At 40.0% G+C, this 22,610-nt stretch overlaps 1 protein-coding gene across 14 annotated transcripts in view; it reads right to left on the bottom strand.

Annotated features, from left to right (window-relative positions):
• The window catches only part of ATRNL1 (attractin like 1), a 624,604-nt gene that overhangs the window by 485,525 nt on the left and 116,469 nt on the right, over positions 1-22,610 (bottom strand). For 13 of the 14 annotated variants that reach the window (XR_010302493.1, XR_010302494.1, XM_064144312.1 and 10 more), the window contains exons 12-15: positions 22,148-22,356; positions 18,842-18,960; positions 11,039-11,171; positions 9,387-9,568 (exon numbers count right to left, since the gene is read on the bottom strand). Coding sequence is in view for 12 of the 14 variants with exons in the window: in XM_064144312.1 (XP_064000382.1) it covers positions 9,387-9,568; positions 11,039-11,171; positions 18,842-18,960; positions 22,148-22,356 (643 nt within the window). In the remaining 2 variants the exon portion in view is untranslated. Of the gene's footprint in view, positions 1-5,990; positions 7,193-9,386; positions 9,569-11,038; positions 11,172-18,841; positions 18,961-22,147; positions 22,357-22,610 lie in introns of those variants that run through there. The other variant, XM_064144321.1, reaches the window with a different exon arrangement.

Raw genomic sequence — 22,610 nt, forward strand, 5'->3', positions numbered from 1 at the left:
AAAGTGGCTCTGCTGAAGTGCACATAAGTGAGCAGGAAAAAAACAGTGAAGAGAGAATTCAGGATGTTCCACATGTAACACCTGCAATCACCAGTATGCTGTAACTATCAATCTAATTTCTTCACAATAAAAACACAAATCCAGCCATTATCTCTCAAACTGATGAAAGGTTCAGTCATAATAGCTGGGAGTCTCAAAGTACTTGAAGCAACTGAGGGCCTTCAAAAGGTGCTGCATGAGAATGCCAAACCAGTTTCTTCTCCAGGCTTAAGAAATAATGGGAATTGAACATCCTCACTTGAACTCCATGGTGGTTTCATTTAATGCAAAATGAATATAGGAAAGTGATTCTTTTACCTTTAGTATCTTGCCAAAGATGCTTCTGAAGAGGATCAGACAGCAAAGGAGCCAGCCTGCCTGCTCCCTGTACCCAAAACTCACTGATGATTCTAGTTTCCAGGCCTCTCAAAAAATATTATCAAACCAGGGGGGTGAAAGACATAGTACAAACAAACCCTTCAGAAAAAAAACACTTGCTGACATGAAATCAGCCCTAAAAACATCTGAAGTTCTTCTTCTCAAGAATAACAGCTGGTTTATTGGAAGGTCATATGATCTTTGCTCAAGAAAAGTTACTTCTTAGAATCCTTTCCTGAAAGAAAGTTACTTCTCAGACTGTTCTGAAGATTTGTTCCTTCTTTCTTTCTCAAACCTTGATGAACATATACTTTCAAGATGTTCCAAAATCACAACTGAGAAACCTATCTTGTCCTCACTGTATTTAGTACTTAATAAGTTGCTCAGAGTTGAACAGGACCCTTTGACTCAGGCAAAATCAGTTCCTTCTCAATATTTGAGTAAAGAGGAACAGTTCCAATACACATGTGAATGAGTAAAGGCATGAACATGTACCCATGCAAGAACTCATCAGTAACAAATGACATGACCTAGCTCAGAACACCTTTGTCTCACCACAACAGAGCTGTCCTGCTGCTTAGCTTATTACTGGAAAGCCAGGCAACAAGTGCAAATGCAGTGAAACTTTTAAGTGACTTGACTGTGCCCATCTCAGCTCTTGAAGCTCACTGTTATCTGATGTCACAATTTTCCTGAGTGTAGCCCTACCTTGATGGAGTCAACCAGTCCACTGGGGACAGAAATGAATGAGAACTCCAAAACAATGTGGCTCTTACCAGTGTCAAATACAGAGTTATCATACCCTGCACTTTGACGGAGGCAACAAGGTTATCATCTGGAGACTTCCACTATTTAAGTTCAGAAAGACCCCTTCTAGCTCTTGCCTCCTAGACAATCTGTTTAGTTTCAGCAAAGCTGATATCCTTTGCTTCAAAAAAAGGATTTAGTAATTACTTCAATTCCATTACAGAGTTTTATGCAAAATGATGAAGCTCATTGAACTATGCCTTAAAAAGTTTTCCTTTATCTGGGAAGAGCAAAGGACAGGGAGGAAAATGGCTTGTAAGAACTATTATGAACATCAATCTCCTATTTTTCTGTTTTTATTCAACATGTATGCATGAGAATTTGTTAAAATATGATGATAGACTATCACTGCTCATATTCTGGCTGTTCAAATTGTGACCATTTTTTTTCTGGAATGCTATCACTCATCATTTTTACTGCTCAAAAATCAGCTTCCAAGGCCTATTATTATCACAGAATCACAGAATTAAGCAGGTTGGAAAAGATCTTCAAGATCAAGTCCAACCTATCACCTACCACCTTCTAATCAACTAAACTATGGCATTAAGTGCTTCATCCAGCCTCCTTTGAAACACTTCCAGGGACAGTGACTCCACCACCTCCTGGGGCAGTCCATTCCAATGCCAATCACTCTTGCTGTGAAGAGCATCTTCCTAACTGTGAAGGATTATGCAAAATGAATAATTTGTGTTAATTTTGCTATCCAGGCAATGATTGCTAATAACTATGAAAATTGTTTATTAGAACTCTCCAGAAACTTATTCACAGGTTCAAAAAACACAGAGGTTGGAAGTGTATACACGCAGGGCACAAGCAAAACTAGAGCACTTATTTCTTCAAGTGGAGAACTCAAATGTTATACTGGAAGAGGCTTTTAAGTATTTACTGACAATATGATAAATCAGACAGTACCCAAAGCACGTTGGAACTCTGTCCGATTGGCTGCTGAGAAATGAAGGCGGTGAAGGGAAAAGGCATAGGAGGAGTGACTGAGGGAACTGGGGTTGTTTAGTGTGGAGAAAAAGAGGATGTGGGGGAGACCTTGCTGGTCTCTACAACTACCTGACAGGAGGTTGTAGCAACGTGGGCATTGATCTCTTCTCCTAAGTAACAAGTGATATGAAAGGAAACTCAGGGGTGACCTTATTGCTGTCTACAACTACCTGAGGGGTGGTTGTGGCCAGGAGGAGGTTGCTCTCTTCTCTCAGGTGGCCAGCGCCAGAACAAGAGGACACAGCCTCAGGCTGCGCCAGGGGAGATTTAAGCTGGAGGTGAGGAGAAAGTTCTTCACTGAGAGAGTCATTGGACACCGGAATGGGCTGCCCGGGGAGGTGGTGGAGTCGCCGTCCCTGGGGCAGTTCAAGGCAAGGTTGGACGTGGCACTTGGTGCCATGGTCTAGCCTTGAGCTCTGTGGTAAAAGGTTGGACTTAATGATCTGTGAGGTCTCTTCCAACCCTGATGATACTGTGATACTGTGAAACAGCCTCAAGTTCTGTCAGGGGAGGTTTAGTTTGCATGCTAGGAAAAATGTCCAGTGAAAGAGTTATGAAGCACTGGAACAGGCTTCCCATGGAAGTGGTGGATGTATTTAAAAGGCCTGCAAATGTGATACTTAGGGATGTGATTTAGTGGTGCAGCTGGTAGCTATAGGTTAATGGTTGGACTCAATGATCTTAAGGGTCTTTTCTGACCTAAATGTTTCTATGTTTCTATGATTTCTCCCAGGCTTCTGCTGAAAGGAGGCAGACAATCCCTGACCTTGTCCCCGGCTCCTCTGGACAATCTGTGTATCTCCAGGACTTGTAGTCTTAGCAGGAAGAGTTTCAGGGGCAGGCAGGATGTCAGCACAGTATCACACTGGGCGCTACGCAAGGTGACTGTGTGCAGGCATTTGGAGCCTGGTCCTGGTAAGCTCTCCAGGCAAATTCAGGATGCAAAATGAGGTGGCAGCAGCCTCGTGCTGCCTGCTCACCCCTTTTATCAATATGCAGCCCACAACTAGTGGGCATTGGACATGAATTAGCCAATCAGAATGGCACTTTGCCAGGCTTCACCATACTAGGCCAAGCCAGGGCTTTTGCCCTCCCCTCCCGAGGTTGCTTTCCCAGCACAGAAGAAGGGGGGGCAGGCAAACATGTTTGGGCATGGATAAGCCCATGTTTGCCCCATCAAGCCTACCATCACACTAACACCCAGCCTGGTGCAATTTGAGGCTCTGTCCTCTTGCTCTGTCCCTGGTTGCCTGGGAGAAGAGACCAATCCCACCTGGCTATAGGCTTCCTTATAGTGCAGCCAACAAATTTTAAAACAACATCAGCAATAATCAAGCTTAGTCAGTAACATTCCAGGCAAGTTATCAGTTAAAAAAAATCCAAACCACCAAACAAAGAAACTAACAAACAGAGGAAAACACGAAAACACCCAGAAATTATCACAGCAAACTTTCACAGAGAGCAAAAGCAATTCAACCCACAGCAGGTGGCCAAATACAGCTTGGGAAAGTTTGCATCAGGCCTTACCAATGTTGCAATGGAGAATACAATCAAACCTATCTTGAGAGCTATTGCACAGCTTTATCAGACCAGGCTATTTGTAATTTAGAACCACCCCCCCCCCAGAATATGTTTGTCCTCCCATCTATTTCTTTCTGGGCCAGTGTTCAGCATCACAGTATTAATAGGATTGGAAGAGACCTCACAGATCATCAAGTCCAACCCTTTACCACAGAGCTCAAGGCTAGACCATGCAGTCTCCTACAAGCCATACACTTCTGCTTGTAATGCAGCTGGTCACACCTTATCTGCTTTTATAGAACAATCTTTTATAACAACCACAAGTTGCCAAAAGCCCTTTTTTAAGTGAGGATTCAAGCTTTCTATTAAGTTAGAAAGGATTTAGGACTTATTAAATTTGGAGACAAATTGCTGGAGAGGGTTTCATTTTCAGCTGACAGAAGGGCAAAGTGGCAATCACAGGACGCAGACCACCAGCACATGGTTCTGCACTCACCCCCCCAACCCTATCGAGCTGAACACAAGGCAAGCCCTCAGCCATTATAGAAATTACTAAACATTGATCAATACAAGTTTCAAAACGTCAAAAGAGCTATTGGAAAGTAGGTTGTTCTCTTATTCTAAACCTCTTAATTTTAAGTAGTAATTATGAAGCCATGTCAGAAAGTTGTGTGACCTTAACAAGAGAGTTGGTACTTCATGTTGAATCCACTGCTTACCTGGAAATGAAGTGAGACTAGGTTGCTTTGAAATCTACAGCAAATGTGGTCCTTCAGTCAGGACACTTTTCAGGCACTACTGCTGCCTCAGCAATAACTTAATGAGGGCTGAATAATTTGCAGATGAGTGAAGAGAGCAAGTCTACCTTTACTGAATAGCCAATTACTACTGAGACTCAAATTCTGCCTGTTCCTTAATTAAGCAAGTTGCTGAGGAATTATATAGATGTTCCAGAAGTTTATCTGCATCTTTATTTAAATGCCTTTCACTTTGAATCTTAAACTGTCCTGGCATTATACAACATATAGAATCACAGAATGGTTTAGGTTAGAAGGGACCTCAAAGATCATCCAGTTCCAAGCCCCCACCACAGGCAGGGACACCTCCCACTAGAACAGGTCGCTCAAGGCCTCATCCAAACTGACCTTGAACACCTCCAGGGAGGGAGCAGCCACCATCTCCCTGGGCAATCTGCGCCAGTGTCTCACCACCCTCACTGGAAAGAACTTCCTAACATCTAGTTTAAATCTCCCCTCTGCCAGTTTAAACCCATCACTCCTCCGGGGTCTCCAGAACTGTACACAGTACTCCAGGTGGGGTCTCACAAGAGCAGAGTAAGGCAGAGAGTACTGTGAATATTTACCCAGTGAATGGCACACAGGCAGTGGTTTTTAAATGTCTCAGTATTTGTTAGCTATGAATTATGAAACTGTGATCTAATAAGTAGTAGGCATCATATATGCAGTCATAATAACACTTATTTCTCCTAGCCTTTTCAAATTTTGGCATCCAGTAGGGCTTTGGTTTAGACACCCTTGAGTTTTCTTCAGTACAGGTGACGATTTGTTTTGGAAGGTCAGATTCTCCCCTCAGGCATCCAAAGCCAGTTGAGATCCAGGAGGTTTAAGGGAGGTTCTGCCCCCGCTATAATTTGCCCTAGTGAGAGCACACTTGGAATACTGTGTCAAATTTTGGGATTCACAGTTTAAGAGAGACAGGGACCTTCTGGAGAGAGTCCAGCTGAGCGATACGAGGATGACTGGGGTATTTGAGCACCTCCCCTACAAAGAGTGACTGAGAGCTCTGGGGCTATTTAGTCTGGAAAAGTCTGAGACAAGATCTGATTAACATGTACCAACATCTGAGGGGTGGGTGTCAAGTGGATGGGGCCAATCTCTTTTCAGGGGTCAGGAGCAATAAGACAAGAAGCAACAGCTACAGATATGAACAGAGAAGGTTTCACCTCAACACGAGGAGAAACTTTACAGCAAGGGTGACAGAGCACAGGAACAGGCTGCTCAGAGAGATTGTGGAGTCTCCTTCTCTGGAGACCTTCCAAACCCACCTGGATGCATTCCTGTGTGCACTACCCTAGGGGATCCTGCTTTGGCAGGAATGTTGGACTCAATGACCTCTAGAGGTCCCTTCCAACCTCTAATACGCTGTGATTCCCCACTTGCTGCAAGTAAGAGGGCACTTAAGTAGAGGTAAACTAATGGATAGTTAATATAACAACTCTAATATTGAGGCAGAGCGCTGAAATAATTTATTAGACTTCCAAAACCACAACAGTAAAGTGAGACTGATAGAAGTTGTAGTAAAGAGTATAACTCAGGAAAAAAAAGTAGATGTCAGCTTCACTACAACCAAACATACAATAAATGCACCAAACCATATATCCCTCTGAGGGCACTTAGAGCCAACAAGGAATAAACTCACTAATTAACTACAACCAACACTCAAGTGTAATTTTATAAAGGATGTGTAGTCCTGGGAACAGTGAATCAAAAGGGAAACCTGCAAAGAGTTTATAGAATGAAAGGCATTGTTTATAAATATTCTCATCTTGGTTTATGCTTGCTACAGCAGAACTAAGTTTTCTCAGAATTTATTGCATGCTAACAAGAAAATTATTATTTTTAGTTAAGTTCCATAGTTGTGAGCAACTCCCAAGAGAACTAATTGCACTTTTAAATGAATATACAACATTTGAACATTAGCAGGAACAATTAATTAACCTCATACTGCTGTTTAATCTACTTTGCAGGAAAACTTACTAGGTCAATAAAACAGTATATTAAAAAAAATCAGGTATCATTTTGCTTTAGTATGGGAATCTGCAATCTCTCTACTGTGTTTATTTTGGCATTCTCTTAAAGAATTTAATTTCTTTTTAATGAAAAATATAAATTAGACTTTGGATTTCCCATCTAGTATTGGAATTAAGACAAATGAATGGTAAAAAAACAAAGTCTGGACAGGATTGGGTGACAGTAGCAAACTCCTCCCAATTGAATCCTTCCAAAGCATAAATATTTTGTATTGCTCTAAACATGATGAAGAAATTGTCCTGAATTTGTCCCAAAAGAAGGATTTTGGATATTAAAAAACAGTCTGAAAATTTCACATTGTTTCTATGAACAATAAAGAATTCTTAAGTCTTTCCAATCTGTAGTATTTACTGTTTTAACTGTTTGGAAAACACACGACAGTTACCAAAGTTGTTTTTCTTTCCACTATAGTGCATCAGATAAAGCAGAGATGAAAACAGATCCATATTCTTATTTCCATACATTGCTCTGACACATTCTCTAATCCTGAAAGCTTTTGTTTTATGTAAGTGAAAGATCTTGAAGCATTTTGTATTAACCACACATGTCAAACTCCACCGTAGATAACAAGGATTCAAGGTGTGTACAGTGGTAGTGTACACTTATGAGCTCCATACCACCACCTGTTACAAAATCAAGCCATCTATAATTAAATCACACTCCTTAAATAATTGTGACTGCAGCTTCAGGGGAAAAGGCAGACAAAAGAAAAACAAGATACTTCAGGCAGGCACTATCACACCTGATAAGACATTTAGGTTTTCCCACACAATAAAAGTAATTGGATCAACACATGTAAATAAAAAAATTGGGGGATTGTTAGACTGTTTCTTGTTTTTTGTTTGCTGGTTTTTTTTTTGGGGGGGGTGTTTTTGAGGTTTTTTCTCTAAATGCCACTGAAAACACAGGGATTAAGTCTTGATTTCATTAGAGATTCTGGTAACTACATGATTGTTTATGCCAAGGTACACTTTGAAAGCACATCCATTTGTCTACAGTTGCATAAACTGTGTGTGAGGTATCTCAAATTTGTATCACCACATTGGCTCAGGACATACTGCATTTCAACAAAGATATGCTCAGCAGGATGTCACCTTGTAGAAGTCCTAAGCCCTGACATATAAGAAAAATCTAGCTTCCAAACACTAAAATGAGCTATTTTTCATCTATGCCTCAAGTCAGTTAGGTAATATCAGTCATATCAATACTCTATTGGACACTATTAGATTGAAGGCCTCCAGTGCAGGGTTTTAATAGGAATCAGGGAAGAGGGAAGGAGGCAAAGCAGCAAAATAAATAAGTAGAGAAATCTCTGCCATTTGTGGTTTTGTTATTTCAGTTTCAATTATACTTTCAACATCATTTCATAGCAAAACATGGGCAGACAGCACATGTTTCAGGACAGCAATAGATACAGCATCAGGAGTGATCTGACACTGAACAGTTATTTCTCCCTCTCTTTTATTAGCAAATAATAGAAATAAAGCATCTTTCTAGCAGAATATCATTTTAAAATCAAAATCATTCTGTCCAGGTCCTACACTTATGGGGGGGGGGGGGGGGGCAGGGATTAAAAAATAAAATAATCAGAAAACAGAAGTACCTAATCTGTGTTTGCATTTTCTTCTTGAAATGAAACATTAAAAAGGATAACAGAGAATATTTTTGGTTCATAGCATATGTCCCTATACTCTGGCATTCAGATTTAGTGAATGCAAAGACATTCTGATTGCTGTTTCCTTTGTATGCATCTCAATTCATCTGCAACATAACTTTGCAAATCACACCCTAGATTGATATAAGCTTTAATTATTGCTCATAATTGTCTTATTCCTGCAACTATAAAATCCCAGCCTACTTAAAAACCAGAGGTTTTAAATAAAGAAATGTATGCCCTACAAACCAAAATGCATACTTTTAAAATATCCTTTGCTAGGATGAACTGTTTTGCTCATAATGGCATCTGAGTCTGCTAAGACATCCCTTCTGAGTGTGCACTCTTGGGTTAACATCTTCTGAGCATGCACATATCCCCTAAACGTGCACCAATGATGTGTTTAGGCTTTCCAGCAGCTTAAACGCAGCAGTAAGAATCTGAGCACTTAATTGATAAGAAATTGAACCTGACCACCAAAGGACAGGTAATCAATCCTCAACTTTCCTTCTCCTGTCTCACAGTTCAATTAATATGGATCACTTACCTGAGTTATATCCTGATGGGCAGCTTCTTGTATTTGCCAGAGGCATGTAAGAGTTTTCAGCCCTCTATTCCCCCAACTATTACCACAGAAAGCTAATCAGATCCTGATTTATTCTGGTGCTGTCAGTGCAAGAATTTCCACATGCTTCACATACTAGAACAGCTTCTCTGTGACCCTTTGGATCCCACATACCAGTTACATAGGGAGCTATGGTTTTCCAGAGAAGAGTATACCTTTTTGCAATGTCCCCATTTTCAGCTGCTTGCAGCCTAGATACTCATCACCCAAAACCCAAACTGCAGTTTGAGGGTCCCTTCCAACCCCCACCTGTGAATCTGTGATTACCATCTAAGTGTTCCAGCCACCCTCTAGTCACATCTTGAAAATAAACAGTAACCTGTAACACTTAAATCTGGTAAAAGAAACACTTGGGAACTGCTGTGTTATTAACTTCAAACATCAGATGTCCTTAATACCCTACATATAACTTCCATCGGTCTTTAGCACTATGCTACATTTCTCTGAATGCATAAACTTCCCTCTCTTTGGATAAATCCTTAGATTTCTCAAAGCAAATTTAATTCACATAAGCATCAATTACAGTTACTCAAGTTACCTGAAGTGTATACTTCTGTATTTCATCCAGAACAAATTCCACTTCTTTAGAGGTTGTTAATGAGGCAAGATTCCCACTTAAATTGTAGCAATACAATTTGGCATTGTCATAGCTTTCACGACTAGAATTGATGCGGAGGCAGGCATCTCCAATATGACTCCATCCTTCCCCACACAGATGAGCTAGTAAAAAAAAAAGCAGAAGATTAAAGCTGATCTGAAAAATAAAAATAATAATAATAAAAAAAACCAACAAAAACCAACTTTTGAAAAACCTAAGGGAGTCTGAATTTTATCTTCTTGAGATCATAACTCAAAATACATCCCACACTCCATTTCCTTTTCCACAGCACACAAATTCTAAAATATCTGAAGCATCATATTAAATAGGGTCCTTTTATGAAAAGAAACTTTGGAGTTACAAAATGTTCACAAGGGATATGATAACTTTCAGCATAACAACATAATTATGATACTGTTTTCTCCCTGTATTCAGATTTAAGCACGAGTAAATAGTAAGGATTAGAGATTGTGCACATCTTTAACATTGTTTTAAGCACAAGAAAATAATCAGGATTAGATTGTGCACATAATTAACATTGTTTTAAGCACAAGTACATAATAAGTATTAGATTGTGCACATAATTAACATTGTTTTAAGCACAAGTACATAATAAGTATTAGACTGTGCACATAATTAATATTGATTTAAGCAATTTACCTAATTGATATGCAGATTTCAAAATCTGAAAAGCAACTGTCATAGAATCAAGAGAATCTAACTTTACCTTATCTTTGCTGTATCACTCTATCTTTGCATTTAAATTTGCCCAAATACAAATGCAATCAGAATTGAAAGGAAATTGAAACATCTTAGAAAATATTTCCTCTTCCAATAAATTTCAGTAACACTCAGATTCAGATAACTATTAAAAGAGGAGTAATTCAATAGTGACTGTCACAGTTAATCTTGAGAAAGATTATACAAATTTAGCTTTAAACTGCATAGAATAAACTGATTAAAGTTATTTAATGAGTCATCTCTGGGCATAAAACCCTCTGTTCATTAACTTCATCCAGGTACAAAGATCAAATGGAAAAGGTTCTGATATTTAAGGCATATATGGAGCTATGAATATGAATTAGAGAATAAATATTATTTGAGAATGTTAGCATCACCTTTGGAGAATGTTTTAAGTTATTGCTTTCATGTATTACCTCCACCAGACAATCAAGAAACTAGATCTTAGGCCCTGTCTGCACAGGAAAACTGAAGTATAATTGAAGCATAATTTATAAGATAAAATCCCAGATATAACAGTAAAGCACCAAGTACGGCAGTTAAGCTCTGTACTCAGTGATCCCCACAGGCTAGAACTCATCGCTGGCTTGTGCAGAGGTACATGCCATTATACCTTCACTAATACTATCATCTCTCCCAACAAGCTTACAGATGGCATTGACATAACAATCAGTGACACAATTAGATCTGTGTTCACCTGCACAGGCAGACCTAGGCAGGGAAAGCCAGAGCAAGCAAAATAAACTCAGGTCTACATATTGAACAAACATTCCCCGGCAACAAGGGAGGGGATTACTCAGCTTTCAAAACAACTACGAAAAGCAGCAGCACTGCTGCCCCACAGGCCTTACCAGGTAATGCCTGGCACTCTTGCTGCCGCTGGTCCCACTGGCAGTTCAGGTGCAGCGAGCAGCTTTTGCAGCTGGTCAATTTATTGCAGATCTGTTCATTCCTCACATGACATTTGGTGTAGTTTTTAACCGACTACAAAAATAAACCAGACAAAATGAGGTGTCAAATGCATGTCAAACTGTCAGTCAAAACCAAATCAACACAGCAGGTGGATCCCTCCCTCTAGAGAAATCACAGCCACCTAAGAGATAAATTGACTTTAAGGTCTTGGTCTATCCTTACTAGTTACGGAGAGCACAAAATTCATCTCCAGAACACAAATCACTCCATACATCCTACACAACTAACTTTGAGTGGATCAAATAGCACTTTGAAGATGATACTTGCCTGGACAGCACCCAGGAAGACCTTAAATAACTATATGAAATCTTTATTTCTTAGATAATTAAGGGATACTGGAAGTTGCAGTCAGGTGGAGGTCTGTCTCTTCTACCAGGCAACCAGGAACAGAACAAGAGGACACAGTCTCAAGTTGTGCTGAGGGAGGTACAGGCTGGATGTTAGGAGGAAGTTTTTCACAAAGAAACTGATTGCCATTGGAATGGGCTGCCCAGGGAGGTGGTGGAGTCATCGTCCCCAGAGGTGCTCAAGAAAAGACTGGATGAGGCACTTAGTGCCATGGTATAGCTGACTGGATAGGGCTGGGTGCTAGGTTGGACTGGATGATCTTGGAGGTCTCTTCCAACCTGGTCAATTCTATGATTCATCCTATGTAGGTTACAGCAAACCAAATAAACAATATAACAAATTCCCCAAGATACAGGTGTAAAAATAATTACCCATCACTAAAGGTGCAAGAATATGTTCTACTGAGTCGCCATCCCTGGGGCACTTTAAGGCAAGGTTGGACGTGGCACTTGGTGCCATGGTCTAGCCTTGAGCTCTGTGGTAAAGGGTTGGACTCGATCTGTGAGGTCTCTTCCAACCCTGATGATACTATGATACTATGATGATACTTTTTCTACTTTTTTTTTCCTTTTTTAATGAATTAAAGTAAATAAAAATAGGAGCTACAAAACAGCAGTCAGAATGTACAAGGATTTGTCCAAAACTTCAGCCACGCTTGTCCACAGCTTCAACTGCAAATTGGTAGGCAGCACAGCTATCAGAAGCTACAGGAAACAGCTTTGTCAGTGACATAAAAGTAGGAATAACAGTATTCCTTTAGTACCTTTACTGCTAACATTATGACATTATACCTTTAGTATACAAGAAAAGCAATAAACATTGAAGGACTTTTTACATGGGTTTTTTGTTGGGTTTGTTGGGTGGAGTTTCCTGAAAATTGAGGTCTTCCTTTCCAAGTTAGACATTTACAATACAAATCTTCTTCCCCCCCCCACCAAGTACTTGTAATTAAGACATAATATTGATATCTTATTTAATAAACTCCCCTAAGTCCTCAGCCATCGGCTTAGCTGTGAGGTTATCTTTACTACCTGAATGTCAAGGTAATAATTACAGCTTTATACAGAGGAAACAGTTGAAGTTGGAAGGGACCTCTGACCACCTTGTTAGAGGGAGGAAAGGTTGGTTAGGGTTGAACAAGAGATTCATTCATGCAAAAATGGATTGAACTTAGATGGCAACTGTATGGTTTATATGGCAATCTCCAGTTGCTATCCTTCGTAATAACCTCCTGGAGTATGATAAAGAATATGTAAAGGGGCAATATGACAAGAAATTACACAGTTATTGGTACTGGAATGGCAACCATGATGTTACAGCATCAACCTCCTGCAGTCAGGAGAGAAAATGATCAGTTAAAATGTTAAATGAATTTTCCATTTCACATAGGGCCAGCTTCATTCCTCTTGAAGATCATTGCTGCTTAGGGATGTGTTCATTGCCTTTGTTGGATCAGATGGCCATTAGTGAACCTATTGTTCTGCTCTAGTAAGAAAGGCTACCATGAAGCAAAAAGAACCAGAGAAACAGTTCTACAAGAAGATGTCTACAGCACTGAATGAAACAGATCCAAAGGCCATGCCATGAAGTAATAGACTATCTAGGCCAATAAATGCAAGCAAACAGTAAAGAAGAAAAAGTCTTTGGTACAAGATCACATTTTCAGAATCACAGAGTCAATCAGGTTGGAAAAGACCTTCAAGATCATCAAGTCCAACCTACCAGCCAATGTTATGTAATCAACTAAACTATGGCACCAAGTACCACATCCAGTCTCCTTTAAAACACCTCCAGGGATGGGGACTCCACCACCTCCCCAGGCAGTCCACTCCAATGCCAATCTCTCTTTCTGTGAAGAATTACTTCCCAACATCCAGCCTAAACATCCCCATGTGCATCTTGAGACTGTCCCCTCGTTCTGTCACTGGTTGCCTAGGAGAAGACACCAATCCTCAACTGGCTACAACCTCCTTTCATATAGTAGTAGACAGCAATAAGGTTTTCCCTGAGCCTCCTTTTCTCCAGGCTAAACAACCTCATCTCCCTCAGTCTCTCCTCATAGGGCTGTGCTGCAGACCCCTCACCAGCCTTGTTGCCTGTATTTAGAGGCAACATTTTAGAGTGTAGGTAACCACAATCTGCTCATTGACAATAACTGAAATAATCACTTTTAACACTTTGTGATGACAGTCAAAATCCTCAGGCTCTGATGGCTTTTTGAAAATTCTGTCTTTTTTAGTGCTAGTACTCAGCTCTGGTGAGGCCACACCTCAAGTACTGTGTTCAGTTTAGGGCACCTTAATACAAGAGGGATGGTGAGGTGCTGGAGCAAGTGCAGAAGAGGGTAGTGAAACTGGGGAAGGGACTGGAGAATAATTATGAGGACCGACTGAAGGAGTTGGGCGGGGATGGTTAGTTTGAGGAAGAGGAGGCTGAGGGGAGACCTCATTGCTATCTAGAACTACCTGAAAGGAGGTCGTGGAGAGGCTGCTGCAGGTCTCTCCTCACAGGTAATTAGTGATAGAACAAGGAGGAATGGCCTCAGGCTGCGACTGGGTAGATTTAGACTGGACAATAGGAAAAAAACTTTTCCCAGCAAGAGTGGTCAGGCATTGAAATGTGCTGCCCAGGGAAGTGGTTGAGTTACCAATCCTGGATGTGTTTAAACAGCCATTTGGATGTGATGTTTGGCAACATGTTTTAGGGGTGCACCTAGTAGAGTAGGGTTATAGGTTGGACTTGGTGATCCTGAGAGGCTTTTCCAACCTGAACGTTTCTGTGAATCTGTGATACATATAGATTACAATTTCCCAAGTAAACCAAGATATTTGTTCTATTGCTTTCCAATAATGAAGTGTGTTTTGTGCTGGTTAATGTTTAAAATAAAATTCAAAGTACTGGTGACTATTTTGTAATAATGCTCTTTATTGTATTCCCTTATTCCCAGTACTTATTTCCCTTAAATCCAATTTAAACATTGCTTGCCTGAAAATCTCATTAGTTCAACGTAGATGTGAATCCAATAGGTAATTCATATTAACACAATATTAAGGTTATAACTTAAGCTACCAAATCCAATGGAATTCAGAAATATGACAGCCCATCTGTTACTGAAGGTCTATATTGCTGTAGGATATTTATAATGTTTACACACCAAAGCATGAGTAAATCAAGTTATATATAAGTTTCCCACTTATGTCTGATTTACTTAGGGGTTTTTTAGTACTGATCCTGAGATGGTAGAATACAGACAGACCTATGAACTGCAGTGATTTTCTACATCTCCACTGTAGAGTGAAAATATTACAGTAGTTTATCTTAGAATTTTGGAAATTGCTGTTAAATAATGTACCCCTCTCCTCCTCCTGGATTTTTCAGGTTGTTTACCTAGTCTATCTGTAAATTATTAAGTTAATAAATTTACTACTATTTCTCCCAAGCTACTCCCATATCTTACTATTGGATACTCAGTACTCATAAATTTTTCCTCCAAGATAAATTCAATGCTATTCATAACTCATTCTACTACTTTACACATTTCCTCTTGACCATGCTTTGAATTCTCCAAATGCAGGCAGATTGCTATGATTATTATTACTGCATTAGTGTAGCATCTAATGACTCTCATCACAAAACAGGACTCAGAACAGGCTGCCCAGAGAGGTTGTGGAGTCTCCTTCTCTGGGCACTTTCAAAACCCTCCTGGATGCATTCCTGTGTGAACTATCCTAGAGGATCCTGCCTTTGCAAAGCAGTTGGACTTAATTTCTGGAGGTCGCTTCCAACCTCTAAGGTCCTGTGATTTTGTGAAAGAGGATGCTAAACTTCTAGGAAGCAGTGCAAGCATTACCAAAAAAAAAAAAAGAAGACAATTATTCTTGTCTTTAAGGCATTGTGTAAAAACATGTAACAATGTAGAAATGTAGTACTCTTTGTACTATCCTCTAGTCTCCTGTATCTCCCAGCAAGATCTTCTTTATCATATTCATCATGGGTTTTACTGCATTGAGGTTATGTTGCCACACTCAGACACAAAAAAAATTTAAACCACATACCAGCAATACTGTGAAGAATTAGGCAAAATGCATCAGAATCATTGAGAACAAGGAAGATGCTTAGGATATTGAAGATGAAAGTGTCAAAATGCAAGATGACTGTAGCAGACTTAAAGGCAGTGAACTGATAGTGGATGCCAATGCAACCTACTCTACACAAATCAGAAATACACCACACGGTGGACACAGAACTTCTTCTGAAAAAGCAAAACGAAAGAAGATGTGACACAGAAGCTAAGGAAGAAAGGCAGGAATAAGTATGGCAGGAAGATGTTTCTCCAAGCTTTAGAAGATGACAGAATGATATGTAGTGCATAGTTATTTACAAGTCAATCAGACTATTCCTGTTTAAGTTTCCATCTTTGATACAGGCATCCAACAAATGAGAGAATAAGAACAATGGCTGGATATTAGGAAGAAGTTCTTCACAGAGAGAGTGATTTCCCATTGGAATGGGCTGCCCAGGGAGGTGGTGGAGGCACCGTCCCTGGGGGTCTTCAAGAAAAGACTGGATGAGGCACTTAGTGCCACGGTCTAGTTGATTGGTTAGGGCTGGGTGATAGGTTGGACTAGATGATCTTGGAGGTCTCTTCCAACCTGGTTGATTCTATGATTCTATGAATGACATCATTTCCTTCTTTATCCAATATTCTGTTTCAAAGCTGAAACCCAGTCCTGGACTAGAAGAAAGAGGCTCCGTGAAAAGCTTGAAAGAGGAAACTGTACAGTATAGATACGCCATAAGTCATTAAGCCTGATTTGGCACAAAATGGTACTAATGACAGTGTTATGGTTGCTCTGGCCCTACAGCAGTATCTGTGTTTGCATATTTTGAGCAGAAGTAGAGAAAGTGATCTTACAATTTCTAGCATCTGTCACTCTCTAAGATTTTTTTTTAATTGTAGATAAGCACTATGTTTTATTGTGGAATAACATTGGAGCACTATGTATAACAGCTGTAGGGAGTGTGGGGAATTTCAGTGGTATCATTGCTCAAAGCAACCTTTAATATCCTTACTACATGGGACAAAACCTCTTATGTTTGATGACTGAAAAAGGACAGCAAGGCACTACTAGGAGCATGCTGTTCAATATCTTCACTAGCCAGACTGTGGAAGCATGATGAATGACTCCATATATTTTAACTGTTTCCCAGTTGGGCAGGCATGATAACTGTTCACCCACTCAGCTTTTTTTTACATCACTATATGATGGGCTCTGCATCAGATTGGAGCATGACATATACCTTGATGTTCCCGAGACAGCACAGCAGTGGAATATACTGCCCTGCTAATGTGCTGATCCACATCTGATGGTGAGCACAAACGGGTATATAGGGCTCATCAAGGCATTAGTACTACTTATGAAGTCAGGCTTATTCTGGGGGGCAATTGCCATATTTTGCAGCCTTTCCAATCAGCAGAACAGTCACTGCTTTCCATGACTGTAAAGCAAATGCCCAACTGATTGCCAACCTATCTTTAGTAAGCTGGCCACCTGCCATGAAGCAAAAGCAAGAGATTCTAAAACACTGTCTGTCTCATCTGGGTGTTCTGTGATCTAAGTTACAAATCCACACCTTTTTATACGGCTGCAAAAATGCTCTCCTTGTGATGTTTATGAGTCTACAGCTTGTTATCCCTTATTATTACCACAGTGTTCTCACAGTATTTTCATTTTGTGGGCCTAGTCCAGAAGTAGCAGTCTACCAAAATATTCAGTCTGATCCATTTCCACTTCTCCATGTGGTGCCATTCTGTTGATGCTATTTCGTTGGGGTTATGTTGACAGCTGCAAAGATCTGCCTTCATCATCCCCCAGCCAATATACCAATTTTGTAATAGCCACTTTCAACTTAGGGTAGTAACTCTTCTCGATCATTCTGGTGAATTTTCACTATTTTATTCTTTATTAAGTCCACTAACAGCCTTTGCCATCCACTTCAAACCCTGAATAAAAGATAGGAAATGATATAAAGAAGACTGGTGCATCAGTTGCTAATTAAGCTGACAATCCTGGTCACGAAAGGCTGTCAAAGGAGGATGCTGAACTGAGAAGCTTGTGCTAAAATACTCAGTGCTCCACATTTATTAGGAATGATGACAGCTCGCTCCTTAGCAACTGCTTCTTGCTTCAGAGCTGAAAACCACAGTTAGAAAATTGGCACATAATCTAGCACAACATGTTAGGAAGAGAAGAGCCCTTGAAAATCACAAAGGGAATGAACCATCAGTGTCTGGAACGTGAAATCCCCCTGACAGACTTATAACATGGCTGAACTTGTATCTGCATTGCTTTTATTAGCAGTGACTAGCTACAAATGCGAGTGATCAGAGCTGGCTTTGCTCACCCTGAATAGATCAGGTTTGAGTCAGAGGCAATCCAGCTCACACTTTAATTTGTCTGTTCAGAGAACAAGATTGATTTGCATCTGGTTCACACCAGACAGCAAGCTACTTTTACTAATGGAAGTGTGTAAAGAAAGGTTTTGAACTCAAGTACAGCCTTGAGTCCAGAGCTAAGTGAGAAATATAAGAAGGCAAAATTTAGAAAGCTGAAGTGCTATTACAAGCTTGTCAAAAATCAAATAAGCAAGCAAAGAGATTCAGCAGCTGGTGGACAACAACACGTATAAAACACAGCAGCAAGCAATATTAGAAATGCAAAAATATAAACTTGCATCAACCTATACACTTATATTTACAAAGATCAGAACAATCTTACCAAACCATCATAAGCCACTTAACAGCATGGTAACAGTGGCTCATATTCCTTTAATGAGATAAGTAACTCCACGACTTAAAAGGAAAACATTTCTATGATGCTCAGTGATCAGAATGCCAAGACTAATGAGACTGACCCAGTTCTGTTTGAAAGAGGTGGAAAAAAAAACAAACCAAAAAAAACCAAACAAATAGCCACCCTTCATGGGCTTCCACGGGTTCTGCCTGCATACTGTACACCACATGCACACAAAAGCTAAATTCATACTGACTCTGGGACATTCCAAATGTCATTAATTAGGATAGAATTGCATTTTTCCTGAGAGATGCAGGGTGGGCTTTCTTCCCCTGGAATAGGTATTCTTCCCCTGGGTTTTCTTCCCCTGGAATAGGTATCTTTGCTGCAGTCCAACTCTGCAACATTTTCACTGCAAAAGCCAGACAAGCAAGCGACTATTATTCTACTACACCCCTCTGCATTTGCTGCAACAGGTCTCTGGTTTAGCTAGAAGAGAAACAGCATTAATAACACAAGCACAGATTGGCAAAGACTCACCATGCTACAGTTGCTATTTGCTGAAATGCACTTCTTGTCATCACACCACTGGCAGCCGTTTGTGTTGGCAGTGCAGCTCGCACAGTCCGCGTATCGGTAACATCTGTCATCTGCAGCAGCTGTAATACAAATGAAAGTCAAAAAGAAACACTGCACAGAAGGGCAATAATACTGCATTTTAAACGCTTGCTTAGAGCATTTTCTCTTACAGCCTTCATTTGAACCCCAGTCATTCATAGAGGTTTAACTTACCATAGGAAATTAATTCTTTGCAGCTAATAAGATTTACTCCTTCAGCAAATTCCTTTAGTAACAACTATATTTGAAGGTTTGCGAGGCTCTTATCAACTAAAGGAATATTCACTGATTTGCAGCACGCAAAGTTATGCACAGTGCATAAATTAACAGCATCGGAAAATTTCTTCAACTATTAATTTTTCACTCCTTTTAGCACAGAAAAAATTCTTCAGATGCAGGTTTCTGATAAAAACGATAGATTGCTAGGCAAGAAGACAACGGTGAAAGTAATAAATTAAAGATTAAAAACCTCTAAGATTTTATTTTATACATCTAATAAAGATTCTAAGTTATAGTTCTGCATTTACTCTACAATAAATATTTGAGGAAATCAAATAATCACAGAAATATCCACATTGGAAAAGATCCTCAGGATCACCAAGTCCAACCTAGAACCCTACTCTACAAGATTCACTTTAAACCATATCCCTAAGCACCACATCCAAACCACCCTTAAACACATCCTGGATTGGTGACTCCACCACCTCCTTGAGCAGCTCATTCCAGTTCCTGACCACTCTCTCCATGAAAAACTTTTTCCTAATGTCCAATCTAAACCTACCCAGTCTCAGCTTGAGGCCATTCCCCCTTGTTCTGTCTCCCATTACCTGTCAGAAGAGGTCAGCATCAGCCTCTCCACAGGCAGTTGTAGACAGACCCTCAATATAAGCCTTCAGGACTTGGACCAGAATTTATATTCTTTAAAACAGTTTAGGACACAAGGGATGACTTCTGATTAACAGAGGCCAAAAACTTGACAAATCACTGTGACTCAAAACAGGAAAATTCCAACCATCTCCTACACTGATCACTGTGTTTAATTTGTGTCTGGTTTGGCTACTTTCATCTCAGGATGATGCAAGTTTAAGAGACTCTCTTGGCAGTGAAGCCTTGGTATCCAAGAGTGGACCTTTAGAAAAGCCACTAAAATTTGAGCTTATCCTTCAATATTGAGTATCAGCAATTTCTCAGATGATATTCTCAATCTGACAACTGAGTCATGTAGGGGAAAAAAATATATGAAAAAATGGCTTTTGACAGAATATTCCAACTGAAACTGGAAAGATTTTACCACAGTGAAGTGGTCCTGTCCACACACCTTTGAAATAGAATTCTACACACCTCATCTCTTGCTAATGTAGTTGTAGTTTATTCCCACTGCAGCAGCTGTGCTTTAGAAAATGTTCTTTCTTTTATTTATTTATTTTCCTTCACTCTCTAATTTGCTTTGTTCAGTTTTTCAAACGCCTGTTGATATGATCAGCTTTTTATAACATCCACTTTCATCTTTATTACTTCAGAATTTGGAGTCTCAAGATTTTTCTTTTTATAAAGAACTGAAACTCTCTAAATGCTATGAAACTGTACAAAAATAGGGCCTTCAGAAAGCTTTACCTGGATAACCTCTTTTGGTATACAATACACCTTTTTCTTAAGTTTCCTGTTCAGAAACAAATAAAAGCTAACAGGGAAGGAACAAAAGGAAGCTGTTTTGAAGCACTGATTAATAGCAGAGAATTTTTTGTACCAAACATTAAAAGTGGACTGGCAGCTTAATTGTACAGTAATTTGTGCACGTAGCACACAGCCAAAGTCTGGTTAGCAATTTTATACTGTGCTGAAAGGAAAAAGGCCCAGAAAAAATAGCAGGTGTATGTAGCAAGGATGCATATTCCGCTCACGTGAAGTATAAGGACTGCATTTTCACAAGCAATTTATTTGTGACAAGCCAAAATACTCAGGAAGAGGGTGCCACAGTTATCCCCAATGGTAAATTGCTGTTTCAAACAATATAGCTATCACAATGCCACACAGAAATTCATATGACAAACCTGAACCCATTTTGACGTGCTGCACCAAAGGGCTTGTTTGCCTAAGTTTGTTTCCAGCTGTGACTGTACAAACGCTGCAGTTTGATAGGCAAACTACTTGAAGCAGCAGTTCTTTGCCTTTCACTTAATGGTACATACAGATGTGAGCTGCCATACGCCTGTAATATCAGATTTTACTTGCAGTGGCCATCTGTGCTCTGACTGCTGTTATGCAGAGAAATAGGAAGGGTTTTATGGATAGACATCCACATGCATGCACAGCTGTGTGTCTGTGTGTGCAGCTTTAGAGAGGAGAAAGTGAGGAAAGAGGAAAATTAATTTGGTTACAATATTTCAGAGTTCTTTGTAAATGCTTCAAACACACTGAGCCAAACCCATTCTGAAGTCATGAATCAGACAACGGCTTAGGTTGGAAGGGAACTTAGAGATCATCTACCCCAACCTCCCTGCCATGGGCAGGGATGCCTCTCAACTAGACTTGGCTGCGGAAGGCCTCATCCAACACCACCAAGGGAGGAGGCATCCACAACTGCTCTGAGCAACCTGTGTCAGAGTCTTACTACCCTCATACTGAAGAACTTCTTCTGAAGATCTAGTCTAAACCTTCTCTCCCTCAGCTTAAAACCACTCTCCCTTGTCCAATCACTAGACATCCTTACAAAACATCCCTCTCCAGCCTTTGTGTAGGCTCTCTTTAGGTATTGGAAGACAGCTATAAGATACCACAGAGTCTTCTCCAGGTTGAACAACCCCAGCTCCCAATGTCTGTCCTCATAACAGAGGTGCTTCAACCCTTGGATCATCCTTGTGGCCCTCCTCTCCAGGAGTTCTATGTCCCACTTATGATGGACAGGCAATGTATGCTACAGTCATTTCATGCCTTAACTCCCGTTCCATCTTGTGTTCCCTGGCACCTTGAACTTGTGCTATTTTGCACTCAGTTTTTAGTATTTAAAGTCAAAAAACAAACTAACAACGCAGAATTTAATTATTTTTTAAAATTAATCCCTAAATCTCTTGAATTTGATGTTCTCAGAGTGAAACATCCTGAACAGTCCTGCCACTAGCTCCACTTAGTCTCTGGGCAGGGCAGGACATGCATACACGTTATTTGGGGATTTTCCCTGTTCATCTACTACCTCACATTGCAATTCTGACTCTGCAAGACTAGAATTACCTGATTTCTTAGGACATTTTGCTCTGAGGATGTTATTAGCATGCCCAGATTCCCAGGATTCACAGTGTTTCTTGTTCCACAGACACCTTATCCCTGGACGGGCATTTTTACACAGCTCTTCATCTCTGAACGCTTCACAGTTCGGAGGCTTGTACACGAGGATGTCATTCAAAAGAACACTTGAAAACCCTCCAAAGATATACATGGACCTATTAGGAAAAAGCAAGCAAAAAGGAATTGTTATTGTAGCTATAGAGATATTTTCTGGATTTCTTCTCTGTCAATAAAAATTCATAACACATAATATCATAAAAAACTTTCTCCACCCTTCCTAATAAACACTCTGTCAGTGGCTCCATTGTGAAGATTTAAGTTTTTCAACTTATTTCTCCACAGAAGTTTAGAATAACAAGAAAAAAAAATGCTCAAAAATGCTCTGTGCTCTGTGTGTTAGTGAGTGACA

The sequence above is a fragment of the Pogoniulus pusillus genome, chromosome 6, assembly GCF_015220805.1.
Source record: "Pogoniulus pusillus isolate bPogPus1 chromosome 6, bPogPus1.pri, whole genome shotgun sequence".
Taxonomy (NCBI): domain Eukaryota; kingdom Metazoa; phylum Chordata; class Aves; order Piciformes; family Lybiidae; genus Pogoniulus; species Pogoniulus pusillus.